Genomic DNA, 14,948 nt, shown 5'->3' with positions numbered 1-14,948 from the left:
TAAACATATATATGTGTTTAAATATATGCATATTCTATATATTCTACCTTATATATATATTTTAACTACAAAATTACTAGATATGTTTAGGGCAATGCTAAAAGCCACAGCAACCCAGCTATGTAACAGATCACTGAGAAATCACTGACAGGGACAGTGCACTTTTAGAGAAACCATGATTATGCTAAATAAATGCTCAACCTATATAATAAGTAATTTGAATTGGCTTGAATTGCTCACATCTTTTCTTAACTTCTGGAGATAATACTAGTCAGGGTGTTGGAGTCTTCCTATGATTGAACTGTGAATGAGTTTATAATATGTTCCCTTGGAAGAACTTGTTCTTTTTAACTTGGTGCATCCATTTGAGCTTAGCTAGCAGTGAGTAGAAAGCACTATTCCTGTGAAAGAGATGGTGTAAGTAGACTACGTTGGTCGGGTGTGGGCATATGGTAATGAGCTAACAAATACTTTCTCTGGCCTCTGGGCTTTTTATCTTTTCCTCAGCCACCTTGGACAGGATTAACTATTTTCTCTTAGAATGCTTAGAACTTATCTCTTAAGATGTTGATTACATACTGGTTTGTCCTATTATTTGAAGACATGACCTACTCTACCTACCAAAATGTTCCTTTGGAGGCCAGAGGCCATGTCTTTATCATAATCGTAGGTTTCACAGAGCCTGGCCCTCTGCTTTAGCACTTGGGAGGCGTAAAGATTAAGCCCTCCAGATCACCAGAAGGCAGAGTCAGAGACGGTGTTAGGGCTGTCAAGCTCCAATGCTGCTTTCCTCCCTTGGAGAAGGGTGTGGCCTATATGATGATGCATTTGACTCCAGAACCAGTTCAGTCTGAACCTTTTAAACAAGAATGCCAGGGTTGTCACAGTTCTTGTGGACTGGGCAATGGAAGTCCCAAGTTTAAAAGGCAGTGGAAAGACAAGTATTCAAAGTGTTTTCTGCTCAGGATTTTTAACCAGGTCAGAGAGGGTCACCAGCAGCTGTGCACCATTTGTGAGTCAAGGTTTCAGAGAGAACCTCTTCTAGACAGGCTGTATCTGCTCCTGCGCCATACTGCTGCCTGGCTTCCCTTAATGTCAGGCTCCTTTGGCTAAATAATTTAGGAATTTCAGGTCTATGTATGCAGTCTTTTCCCACAAATCTCTAATCTGCATGAAATGCCAGAAAGAAAATTGAAAGCACTGTGGTAAAGGAGAGGAGAGAACCTGTAAAACAATGAAGTGTGCCAAATGAGACTATAGGGAGATTCAGCTGGATGCCTAGAGAGAACGTGTATTTTCTCTACTTATCTTACTAGATGAAACGGTGGCGGTGGTTGTTGGTGAGGTTGCGGGGAGATTGTAAATTAGGGGGGAAAATTGAACCAAATAGCAACTTTGCATTCAGCATGCAGTAAAAAATATACTTGGAGAAACCCTCAGTTTTAAGAACCAATTGATCAAGGCGCGTTTCAGTTGTGAGTGAAGAGTCACGTGTGACCAAAGCTGGGTGCAACAGCAAAGCAGAGCAAACTGTGGCTGCCAAGACTTCTGATTACGCCATAACAAACCTCATGTCAATGGGTAGGTAACTCAAACCCTCCAGCACCTGTTTTCCACTCTACCAAGGAAAAGCTTGAACTCAGCTCTTCTAATTCGTTTATTTGTCTCCTAAATGTCAAACACAGTGCAAAGACATGAGCAGACTATCATGAGCAAAGCACAAGAGTCCTTGCTCTTGAGGTCACATTCCAGCCTGGATAAAGTTCATTATCTACCTATATACACAGCCAAATCCAATAAAACTTTATCAGATTATTTTTATATTTAAAAATCCTATGACTTTATGGAGGATATGAGATTTATACAAGTAGTTTGAAAATTAAAAGCACAGTACTAATGTAGGCTTTATCATCATCACCCCAAAACCTGAAAAATCCCAATTTGCATTGAATTTGCAATTGAGTCATGCTTTTGTTCTTCATGAGGAAGAACAGTATGCTGACAGAACAAGTTACAGACAGTATGCTGTAGCAAAGATTTATGCAGAGAGAGGTGTACCTCTGTTTATGGAAAAATGGTTTATTGGTCATTTATCCACTCATTGTTGGAGGTTTTAAACAGATTTGTATAAACTTTGGGGACCATTTAGATACAGTTAGAGGTGGCTTAGCTATGGAGTTCCAAATATATCCCCTTAAATAAAATTATCTCACATGGCAGAAAAGGTTACGTATGCTCTTGGTGTGAGTATAAATTACTAGTATTGAAAGGCAATTTGGTAGATGCTACCAAAATTTCTACCAAAATCTTGAAAATGAGTATACTTTGTAACCTAGCAATTCAAATCCTATTCAAAATCAATGTACACACCAAGGCATATATATAAGCTGTTTGGTGCAGCACTTTGTAAAAGCAAAAAGTAGAAATGGTCTAAATTCCAGAGCTAGAAGAATAGTTAAAAATGCTGGGTCACTGAAACCGATAAAATACATCTAAAGATACAAATGTAAAAAAATCTCATGGTACATTACTACATTAAAAAAAAGCAAGCCACAGGATAACACATAATTTTTTACTTTATTTATGTAAAGGAAGCTATACACATGTCTATACACCCTAAGCTACATCTAGTGGTTACCTGGAAAAGAGAAAAGAATTCTAATGAAAGGTAAAAGAAGACCTTAGTTTTTTGCCTTCTATAGTTTCATGTTTCTTGAATCTTTTAACATGAGAATATTGTCTTTTATTACTTGTGACTAACTTTCATTTTAGTAATTAAAATATAGAGAAAAACGGAGCAAAAATTCATGTTGCCTTATTCTGTCAAATTAAATGCTACACAATAATACAATTGTTAAGAATATGAACTTTATATAGTCAGACTAACCTGTGATCCAAATCTGCTCCTAATACTTATCAGCTATGTGACTTTGTATAAGTCATGTAACTTCTCTGGGTCTCTGTTTCTTCATCTGTATAATAAGGATAATAAATGTAAACGAGATAATTTGCATAAAGCATATAGCACAATGTTTGTTACATAGGAATTATTTGAAAGCAGTAACTGCCTTTCTTCCCTTTGTCTTTTTTAAAAATATTATTTATATCACCATCATCACCCCAAAATAATTTTAATTAGGTACACACATGGACTTTTGAAACTCACTTTACCAGTATAGGTATGTGTATGGATACTTACATGCTGTGGAGAGGTCCTATTTCATTCATATGTTTAGAATGGCCACTTTTTCCCATTAAGTTCCTATGGTACAGAGCCAGTGAGCCATGAGCTATACTGAATAGAGTCCCAGAGAATTGACTTTTTGCAGCATTGCCCTAAGCCCTGGGTAGGACAGGTTTCTGCCTTGGGCTCTGTATGTTAGAGGACCCACATCATCAATTTCCTGAGATGCCAAATTTTGTACCCTATATCCCTGAAAGAAGAGTTACCTGTGAACGTTTGTGGGTTTAGTCACTGCCAACTTTGAAGACAGACACTAATTTGGAGTTTGAGGAGGATTTGGGTGGCAGGAGCACTTGATAAGAGAAAAGGCAACTTAATTAATTTATCTAGTCTTTCCTCTCTGATATACGAATGCTCTAGATTTTTGTCCAACACAGTATCTTTCATAGTGGTGTCCAGGATCCATTTTCTTATTTCTCTTAGTGTTCTAATTTGTGATTCAGGAAGGACCCATGAATTAACACAGTACCTGCTACAGTGCACATGGTGACTGAGGAACATTTTGTATTATATAATAATACAATAAGTGTATAAATACCCACATATACATATATAATATGTATATCATATACATTATATTATATATAATATACATACTATATATTGTATATATATAATGCCAGAAATTTGATATCTCCTCTTTATATTGACAACCAGAAGGACATTGAAAGCTAGAATTCTTAAGTTTCATCTTATAAAAACAATAATAAAAATCAATAACACACAAAGATTAAAAATAACTTTTATTTACTTTTTAAATGTTATTTTTTAATGGACAAATAATAATTCCACATATTTCTGGGGCACGTGATGATGTTTCAATATGTGTAATGCAGAGTGATCAGAACAAGTTTAATTAATTAGCATATTCATCATCTCAAACATTTATCATTTCTTTATGTTGGGAATGTTTAATATTTTCCTTCTAGCTATTCAAAACTATGATTTTTAACTGTAGTCATCCTACAGTAATAAGTTCAAGAACACTTGAACTTATTTCTCCTATCTGGCTATAATTTGGTATCCTTTAACAGATCACTCTTTCAAAATAAAAGTTAGTCAGTGATAAGTGTCTGATAATGGTGCTAACATGGCGGACAGGTGCACAAACCAAAAATTTGCTCCAAATCTATTCTTGCATTTGGCACTCTTTTGTATAATTCTTTTGTGCTATTACTAGTAGGCATGGCCTTTACCGTGTCCTCATCCATGACATTATTGGGAATAATATCTAGATTATAGGTAATCTCTTCTGGTTCTTTTAAAATATGAAATGTTTTGATAAAACCTTAGAGCATTTCTTGGACACATAAAGAAATATAAGTTGCAGTGAGAGAGTTTAGCAAAAGATGCTCAATGAGAAAACTGTGGCCATCACAGAAAATCAAGCTAATTTATAATTAGTATAAATTTACAATTAGTATAATTTATGCCCAGCTATTTGGTATAAATGGATGGATGCTATTAATAATGCTAGAAAAAGTTTACAAAACCCTAAACAAATCTGTCTTATTTTAAAAATATTTAACACACACATATTATATGTATATAACATATCACAGTATTTTAATTATAAAATGTATTTTTATAAGTAATAGAAACTACATGTGAGTTACATACAAAAATGACATGTCAATAAAATATAAGAAAATTAGAAGTTGGAAACAAAAATGACCCTAAGGAGAAACAAATAATATGGGCAAATAATCCTGAAACTAATTTTTAAGAAGACAGTTTTTCTAGCTTGCATAGATTAAGATATAGTCCTGATTAAAATGAGATTTAAACAAATCTTACAACATACTACTATTTCAGTTTTTTTAGTAATCATCCCAGTATTGAAATATTTGAAATAAGAACTTTAAAACAATAAAATGGCTTTTTATACCCCTTTATATAATGCTAAAACTGTGACATAAGTGACAGCAATTTTTATGATGAAACTAAATGTATTATAGCTCTTTCTGTGATAATGGTAAATTTTCACATATAAATGAATTATAATGTTTGAACTTGATCTATAAAACTCATCATTCATATGTGAATCTAGTTATTGCTTTAAGCATTTTGATGAAAATACCAGTTGCTTTTGCCTCAGCAAAGCAAAATTTCTCAACATTAAAGTTTGTAAAAACTACCCAAGAACAAAAGGCATTCAAAGAATTTGGTCTAATTTGGCAACACTGTCAATAAAATACAAATTATGTGAAAAGCTTGATAACAGCTTTTTTTTTTTTTAAGACAGAGTTCTGCTCTTCTTGCACAGGTTGGAGTGCGATGGGGCAATCTTATCTCACTACAACCTCCACCTCCCGGGTTCAAGTGATTCTCTTGCCTCAGCCTCCCAAGTAGCTGAAACTACAGGTGTGTGTCACCATGCCCAGCGATTTTTTTTGTATTTTTAGTAGAGAAGGGGTTTCACTATGTTGGCCAGGCTGGCCTTGAACTCCTGACCTCAGATGATCTACCTGCCTTGGCCTCCCAAAGTGCTGGGATTACAAGTGTGAGCCACCGCACCAGGCAACAACAACATAATTAGTACATTTTCTGCAATAAAGGCAAGACAGTAAATTCTGTGAAATAAATATGTAATTTATGAATTTTGTATTTGGTTTATTACTCATTGTAATATCACCAGCCCTTCAACAGACTACCCAGACAGATCATCTGATATTTTGCCGACTTTCAGTTAAATAAAAACCACAGCTTTCCAATTCCTATAAAAATTTTGTAGTAATGAGGGTGTATTTGTCAAAATAGGAAAACAGAACATATTTTGCTTAACAATTTGTGGCATGAAATATAACTTGGAAATAATTAGACATATGTTATGTGGGTCTCCATTTGTGTTCTTATCCTGAGCCCTGCAAATTTTAGGGGTGGGCTGCTGTGTTACAATTACACTAGTGACCCCTCTACCAATACAATGAGCAAATAATGCTAAGTGTTGCTGGTCTTCCCACAGGGGAAGTAAGGCATCCTAAGGAGTGAGGAGTGAGGTGGAGAACCCAGATTACAGCATTGCTGGTTTTCTATAGAAGTACCAGGTGTTTCAAGTTCTTCGGCTTGATTCATGACATTCTTTCAGTCTAAGTAAATACAGAAAATACCCTCTCCCCTAAATTCATCTAGACACTTCCTATTCCTTCTTCATGTGCCAGTGTTGTGGTGTAAATTGTGTTCCCTAAAATTATGTGTTAAAGTCCTAACTCCCCATGCCAGTAAATGTGACCATATTTGGAGATAAAAACTTTGCAGACCTTATCAAGTGATGATGAGATCATACTGGAGTGGGGTGGTTCCAAAATCCAGTAACTGGCGTCATCATAAGAAGACTATGAGAAACAACACACAGAGACCCAGGGAAGAGGCCATGTGAATGAAGACGGAGGCAGAGACTGAATTTAGGCTCCCACAAACCAAGGAATGCCAGAAACCACCAGAAGGTGGAAGAGGCAAAGGAGGATTCTTGCTTACAGCTTTAGAGAGAGCATAGCCCTGAAAACACATTGATTTTAGACTTTCAGCCTCCAGAACCACGGGAGAAAAAATGTCTCTTGTTTGAAGTCACAGCAGCTGTAAGAAACCAGTACAAGTATCATAGTGTTTTAAGCCTGTGGGCCTGACTCATGAGTGACTATCAGAAATGCCCTCTCCTCTATATTCACTTAGATGTTTCATATTTCTCATCTGCGTGCCATTCATGACTTCCAGGGAGACTTTGTTGGCGGCCCAGGGCAGGTCCAGCTTTATGCTATCAGAGAGAGTGGGCTATACGTATAATGAGACCAGGCTGATGGTGATGTTGCTTCTTCTAGCCTGGCATCATATTGGCTTTTCTCTGCAGTTGAGAAGAGTCATGTGCAAGCTTGTAGCAGCAGCAAGTCATTCTAATACGTCCCTGGTGTCAAACTAACTCATTAGACTGCGGTAGCCGTGGTTGACTCCTGGTTTCTTCCAGCTCCACCCTTTTGGCAGGCAGCAACCCTGGCCAGTGGCTGCTCGTGGTCTAGGAAGGACAGCTGTCTTAACACTCATTCATCTGTAGAGAGCAGCCTTTTGGCTCAATGGATGGCTCCACCAGATGCTCAGCTTCTTTTGAATTCTGGAGTCTGAAATCTCCAGTGCCATCTACCTGGCATCTATCTCAGGTGCAGCGTTTTCAAAAGGACCATGATGTCAGCAACTGCTTGTGTGGGTAACACTAGGTATAATCATCCACTTATGTGCTCAGATTAAGAGTTGATTAGGCCAATTGTATCCAGATCATTTTCCCTGATGAACAATGGCAGCTGCATGGGACATTTTTCAAAAATTTAGTCTAAAATACATGAAAAATATACTGTTTTCCTTTCTGTTGGAAATGGGAAAATAGATTTGGACTTAGTTCCTGAATTATATTTTCTCTCTCCCTGGGTTTCAATAGCAAGCCTAATGTAACAGTGTGTAAAAAGAAGTATTTTAATCTGAAGGGAAGGAGTTTGCCCTCACAGCAAAGCAATATTCTTTTCTCCATAAAACACTTGAGCTCGAATATGCAAATGATCCCCATGTAGGCATAATAATTAGTCATTCTTTCACAATGAAATAATTGATGGAACATTGTGGTATATGACAGATAGCATTAAGATTCATCAAGGCTCTTTTGGATCTCTCAGCTTGTCAAAAAGCAGATGTTGATTTTGTGGCCTTGCTGGTTAAACATTGGACTCTTTCTCCTGGTGCACAATTTAGTTACCTCCTATAATTTGCTTTGAAATGAACAAGATCTGGCATAATATATCTTCTATTTAATGAGCAATATTGCAAACAAGATTAAAAGAAATGGCTATTGCTTTTGCAGATTGAATTTGGCAAGAGACTACTACAGACAAGTAATGAACTTACTAGATACATCACGGGGACAGATCATCATACTCTGGAATGGCACAGTTTTCTTTACAAACTTTAGTAAATGTATGGGAGAGCTTGTCATTCAAATACTAACAATTACAGATATTCTAGGATGAATTCCAATAAGCTCATGTGGTTTAATTTTAGATGCAAACAGAAATCATTATTCACATAATTCTTGTTGCTAACTAACCTTTTGGAGTAAAGTTGACATAGAGTTGGAAAATCTGTACATTTAGAAAGTGTTACTGTTTATGATTACTGTGTTAGTCTGTTTGGACTGCTATAATAAAAATATCCTGGACGGGGTGGCTTTAACAGCAAACATTTATTTTTCACAGTTCTGGAGGCTGGGAGGTCCAAGATCAAGGTGCCTGCACATTCTGTGTATGGTGAGGGCCTGCTTTCCAGTTCACAGACAGCCATCTTCCTACTGTATTCTCACAGCGGTGAAGGGCGAGGGGCCTCTCGAGAGTCTCTTTTTATAAACTGTGTTAATCCCATTTATGAGGGCCCCACCTTTATGACCTAATCACTTCCAAAAGCCCTACCTCTAAATACCATCACATTGCGGATTAGGTTTCAGCATATCAGTTTTGGGGGGCCATAGAGAGTCAGTACATAGCAATTACTAATGTTAATAATAGCACTTACCGCCCTCTCCGTTTTGGTGGGCTGGTTGAAGATGAAATCCACTGAGGATGAAAGGCCTGGGCCTTCAGCACCCTATGTGCCAGTCCAGAATTGGTCCATCTACAGACCCCCTGAAAATCAACTGGGCTTGGATTTGGACATTCTCAATAGAAAGGGTTAAAGGCTGATGGGACCTAAAGCCTGGTACTTGAATTTTGATCAAGATGAACTGTCTTAAGTTCTCTTCACTACACAGATGATCTTAGGTAATTGACAGATCCCGTGGTTCAACTTGGTTTCTAGATAGAAGCTGGATTCATGTGATGCCAGATAAGTAAAATTTCAAGAGACCAAAACCAGATCTGAGTCTCCCTGTTCCATTCCGGACCTCTTTGGTGCTGTAAATCCTGGATATACAGTAGACGATTACTGCATTTTATGGTTTTGGGATACATGGAGGTGCCAGATGTTCAATTAGAGCTGTCACACCGTTTCTGGGAACTTGTGATTTTTAGGAAGCCGGAGAGGCCCTCAGCAACTCCCCGCAGCCTGGCAGGTCCCAGGATGCTTCGGGGCAACCCCGCGCTTGCGTGCTCTGGCGTAGTTCCCTGACGCCCTCCCGCGCAGAGAATCCTGGAATCTTCGCTTGTGGCGCTGCGGACTCTCTTCAGCTTCTGGAGACCTCACTATCCTATTATGTCTTTGTGTGAAGATATGCTGCTTTGTAATTATCGAAAGTGTCGCATCAAACTCTCTGGCTATCCATGGGTCACTGCCTGTTCTCACATCTTCTGTGATCAGCATGGCAGTGGTGAGTTTAGTCGCTCACCAGCTATCTGTCCTGCCTGCAGCAGTACCCTTTCTGGAAAGCTAGATATTGTCCGCACAGAACTCAGTCTGTCAGAGGAATATAAAGCTACGGTATTGGCAGGACTGCGACCAGAGATCGTGTTGGACATTAGCTCCCGAGCACTGGCCTTCTGGACATACCAGGTACATCAGGAACGTCTCTATCAAGAATACAATTTCAGCAAGGCTGAGGGCCATCTGAAACAGATGGAGAAGATATATACTCAGCAAATACAAAGCAAGGATGTAGAATTGACCTCTGTGAAAGGGGAGGTCACCTCCATGAAGAAAGTGCTAGAAGAATACAAAAAAAAGTTCAGTGACATCTCTGAGAAACTTATGGAGCGCAATCGTCAGTATCAAAAGCTCCAAGGCCTCTATGATAGCCTTAGGCTACGAAACATCACTATTGCTAACCATGAAGGCACAGTCTGGTGTTTTTGGCTTCCCATTAGGTAACAACTCCAGGTTTCCTTTGGATAGATCACCTGTTCGAAATCGGGGAGATGGAGATGGAGATTTTCAGTTCAGACCATTTTTTGTAGGTTCTCCCACAGCACATGAACCCAGCAACAGCTTTTTTAGTTTTGCCTCTCCAAGTCGTGAATTAGAGCACCAGCAAGTTTCTAGCAGGGCCTTCAAAGTAAAAAGAATTTGAGCCAGTTATGGTTTCACACACCTGTGATCCCAGCTACTTAGGGGGCTGAGGCTGGGAGGATCACTTGAGCCCAGGAGTCTAAGGCTATAGTGATCTAAGATCATGCCACTGCACTCCAGCTTAAGCAATAGAATGAGACCCTGTTTCTAAAAAAAAAAAAAAATAAGTTAAAGGTAATTTAGCCAACTTTACAGAATGTTTCTATGTTCACCTTCAGTGATTACATTTAGCAAATCCTTTTTCTAGATAGGACTCCCGAAGCCTCCCTGTGCTTTTAAGTCTCTGAAGTTGTCTTCACATTATCAACATAACCAACTCAGCAGTGGTGAGTGGTTTAGGGTCTGGTTTCTTTGTTTCATTATTTAAAGCATGAGCATTTTATTAATCTCAATTCCATTGTGAACTGCTGAATTTTCATCCCTAGTGAGAAGGTTACAATAGCATTTGTTTCAATGGATAACTGTTGCTTTATGGGCTGTTTCTGACTGAGCTGTGTTGTTTACGCCTTAAGTACCTGTGTTATATGCTACATGTCACTTTGAATTCTGGTATTTATACATGTCTATATATGTAAGCATATTAATTTCCAGTGTTATTTTGCTGTATTTGCCAGTATGTTTATATAAAATTTTGGCCTTGGAAAATGGTGGGTGCTATGTGGCTTGTTATTTGGGTATGTGTATTTATTTGTATATATTTATGTATTTACCTTTATATTAACTTGTTTGGAGGTATGCTTATGTCAGTGTATGAGAGTACAATTTGATACATGTATGTTCAGTCCCCATTTGTATTTAAGAATAACTCACATTGCTAAAGTTATTTTTTAAAGTTGATTTTTTTGGCGTTTATGGTTGGCCCCACATGTTCTGCATCTGCAAATTTAGACAACCATCTATCAAAAATATTCAAGAAAAAAAATAAAAAATAATAATCTAACATAAAAAATACAAATTAAAAACCAATACTGTAAAACAACTATTTGGATAGCATTTACATTGTAGGTATTATCAATAATTTAGAAGTGATTTAAAGTATTTGGGAGAGTCTGTAGGTTATATGCAAATACGATGCCATTTTATAAAAGCGACATGAGCATCCAAGGATTTTGGTATCCATGTGGGTTCCTGGAACCAGTCCCCCAGAGATACCAAAGGACGCTATTTTAAAATAAAGCTACTTCTTTCTTTACCTTTTTGTCAACTGTTGCCTTGGGTTTACTTATTTAGGAATGCACTTCTGCCGAAAGTTTACCAACGTGTTACTGCTCTCAAGAGACTGTATTAAAATAATTTAAAAGATTATTTCTTGTTTCCTTTATTAAGTAGTGAGCATTTCTGACTATTATTATGGAAATTATGTTGATGCATTTGTTTAAAATGTAGAGCCATAATAAAATTTGAAGGACAAAAAAAAATAAATAATAGCACTTACCATTTACTGAATGGTTACATATGGTAGCAACTGTATTTAGGGCTTTCCATTTAATCCTCACTGCCACAGAAAAGAGACAAGTAACATTGTTATTCCCATTTTCAAATGAGCAATGTGAGTGTTTTAAGTATAAACTTGTCCAAGATTAACAGTTAGAAAAGAGAAGAGTCAGAATTCTACCTGTGCCCCATGACTTGATAGTGTCTGCACCTTTATTCTCAGGGTGAAACATCTCACAGCAGAAGAGTATTATGTGTTGAGAATTTCCACTGATGAAGCCAACTGAGTGGCCTCATTCCCTTGGACCAGCAATCTAGATTTAGGGAAGACACAGCCCCAAGGAAGAGGCACAGCAGGCACTTGGCTCTCCTCCTGGGTTTCTGCTTTCTCTGAGCAAATGGAAGTTTGAGGAAGCACTGCATCCTCTCCAAAGGAAGGTGATAGGTGTATTCGTTAATGTGATTTTAATTCAAAACTTCCTCAGGCAGATAATTCTAAGTGATTATCCCCAAAATATTTGCGACACCCTTCTTTTTGCCACCCACTGACTTCCAAATACTCAATTTTCCCATCTCCCTTGAGCTAAATGCAGCCCTGTGACTTACTTCCGGCCATGAAAAACAAGTGCAAATCTGTTAGGAGCATGTTCTGGGGAAATTTTTGCTCTCCTGATGAAGACAGAGAGACCGTTGATCCACTGAACCCACCCAACTAATCACATACTTTATTCTTGTCCTAAGAGAAAAATAAACCCAACTATTAAAGTTACTGTAAATTGATTAGTTTGTTTCTATCACCAAATATATTCCTAACTGCTGCAGCTTTCAATATTTAATCATATATTAAAATTTTCTTATTCAGATTAATTAGGTCAACAGTCAGGTAAGGTAAATAGCATAACGTTATCACCATCTTAAAGGCAGGGAGGAGGGGGCAGGCATGATGGCTCACATCTGTAAATCCCAGCAACTCCAGAGCCTGAGATGAGAGGATTGTTAGAGATCAGGGGTTCAAGACCAGCCTACGCAACATAAGAAGACCCCCATCTCTACCAAAAAAATTAAAAATTGCGCCTCTAGTCCTAGCTACTTGTGAGACTGAGGCAGGAAAATCACTTGAGCCTAGGAGTTGGAGGCTGCAGTGATCATGCGGTGAGCTAGGATCACACCACTGCCCTCCAGCATGAGACCCCCATCTCCAAACAAAACAAACCAAGAAGACAAGGAGAATACAATCTAGGGCGACATAGCAACCAAGTGTAAGAGCTGAAGCTGGAATTCAGGCCTTCTAGCTCTTGCCTGGGTGCTCTTTAAAACACTTAGTGAAGAAGCCTGAGTGGCAACCATCAGGGATATGGATGCCGTGGGTTTTTCCCTGATATTTTCCATTAAATCCACAGAGGACTCAAACGTCACTGCAGATTAATTTCAAACAGAGAAGTAAAAGAATTCATTCGATATCCCCTGAAAGATGAAGGGAATTATTTACAGAAGAGCGAGAGTCAGATTACCAGGTGTAATGAATATGAGAGAGAACCCTTCAAACACACAGAACAGAGAAATGGAGAAAAATGAATATAAACTTCTATTACGGTAGTGAATTGACTAAGGAATTAGCATAGGAAAAGGGGAAAAGGAAATCAGCTAAATATTTCAATGTGCTCATTTTATTCAAACCTAAGCAAAGAGAGCTTAATGAATGCAGCCTGAGTGGAGAGAAAGAAATAAAGAAAGAAAGAAAAAATAATGAGAAGAGAGGAAGAAAGAGGATGAGAATTTGAGATTTGGAGCAACCGTGTGGGTTCTTAATTGGAGGAACCAGGAATCAACATACATAATATAGATTTCCATATTTTCTTCTTCCTATCAAGAAGTCTAAATGGAGGCTGCAAAAGGTTCCTGTTTCGGGAAGGGAACAACACACACTGGAGCCTGTCAGGGTTGTATGGGGGGAGGGAGAGCATTAGGAAAAATAGCTAAAGCATGCTGGGCTTAATACCTAGATGATGGGTTGATAGGTGCAGCAAACCACCATGGCGCACATTTACCTGTGTAACAAACCTGCACATCCTGTACGTGTACCTCAGAACTTAAAATAAAAATAAGAATTAAAAGAAAAGATCTTGTTTCAAGTCCTCTCATTGACATTTGGAGAAAGTTGAATGTGTTCTACAGTGATGGCTACAGGCAGTCACCTTTGTGATGCATACAGAGGCTTTCTTTGGCAAAGAGGTTAACTCCACATAGCCTGATAGCTAGTTAGCTTTGGCCCAAGGGCATTAACATTTACATTTAAAAAGCAAATGTTTGAGAGGCATAGGCCATTGCCACTCAAAGACACACCAAATCAGAAATGCGCCATAGATGCCTAAGTCAAAAGATAGGCAGAGGACAAAAAGTTTGGGTGTGCAGGCCGTGACACAAGTTTGGAGCCTGAGGCTCTGATTAGCAGGCCCAACTGCAATGCTGTGGAAGAGAGAGTTAAAGTATTCAGATGAGATGCACTACCTGGCTCAGAGGATGGAGGCATGGTCGAAGAAAAGTTTGTCCAAACTTATCCAAAGTGGATTTGTTTTTAAATAGTGTAATGTTGTGGTCTCAGAGGTCTCATCTACGACACAAATTGTAGCTACCATTTCTGTATCAATGACTCACAGAAGTATGTCTCTTGTCTGGTCCTTTCATTTGAGCTAGATTCCTTAGTTTCTGCTACATAACAAATAACTTCAGAAGCTTAGTGGTTTATGACAATGTTTATAGATCTGCAGATCAGCTAGGCAAGGCACTGCTCAACTGGATTTGGCCAGGCCGAAGCTCTGGGTTGTGTTTGGGTCAACTCCATGTCATAATTCTAAGGGATAGGCTAGAGGGGCAGTGGCTTGCTAAAGCACGCTCTCCTGAAAGATCACAAGAGGACAAGCCAAACATGAGAGCATGTTAACAGTCTCTATTTGTATCTTGGCCACTAATCTTCTACTGACCAAAGTAAGTTTCAGGGCCAAATTTAAAATCAATGGGTGGGGAAATACACTCCTCCCACTAGTTAAGAGGCACTGCAAAGTTACATGGCAAAGAGTGTGAGTGTGAAATTCTATTGCAAGCGAGTGAAGAATCAGAAACAAAAATCCAACCTGCCACAGAGCTCTAGCTCCATCTATCTAGGTGCCTAGTAGAGATAAATGCATTTAGGTATCTCGAAGTCACTTTAAATTCAACATGAGCAAAACTAAACTTATGA

The 14,948-nt window shown here is 38.3% G+C and overlaps 1 protein-coding gene across 1 annotated transcript; it reads left to right on the top strand.

Moving 5' to 3' along the window:
• Window positions 1–9,133: 9,133 nt before the first annotated feature.
• On the top strand, window positions 9,134–10,468 carry LOC108300468 (E3 ubiquitin-protein ligase CCNB1IP1-like). The gene is given in 3 exon segments (XM_037736617.1): window positions 9,134–9,210; window positions 9,429–10,044; window positions 10,046–10,468. Coding segments are annotated over 2 exon segments (810 nt in total). The 5' UTR covers window positions 9,134–9,210; window positions 9,429–9,466; the 3' UTR covers window positions 10,278–10,468.
• The last annotated feature ends 4,480 nt before the right edge of the window (window positions 10,469–14,948 follow it).

This window comes from Cebus imitator, unplaced genomic scaffold (genome assembly GCF_001604975.1).
Source record: "Cebus imitator isolate Cc_AM_T3 unplaced genomic scaffold, Cebus_imitator-1.0 Scaffold27, whole genome shotgun sequence".
NCBI lineage: Eukaryota > Metazoa > Chordata > Mammalia > Primates > Cebidae > Cebus > Cebus imitator.
The sequence above is the reverse complement of the archived record's forward strand: the minus strand, read 5'-3'. Positions and strand labels throughout refer to the sequence as shown.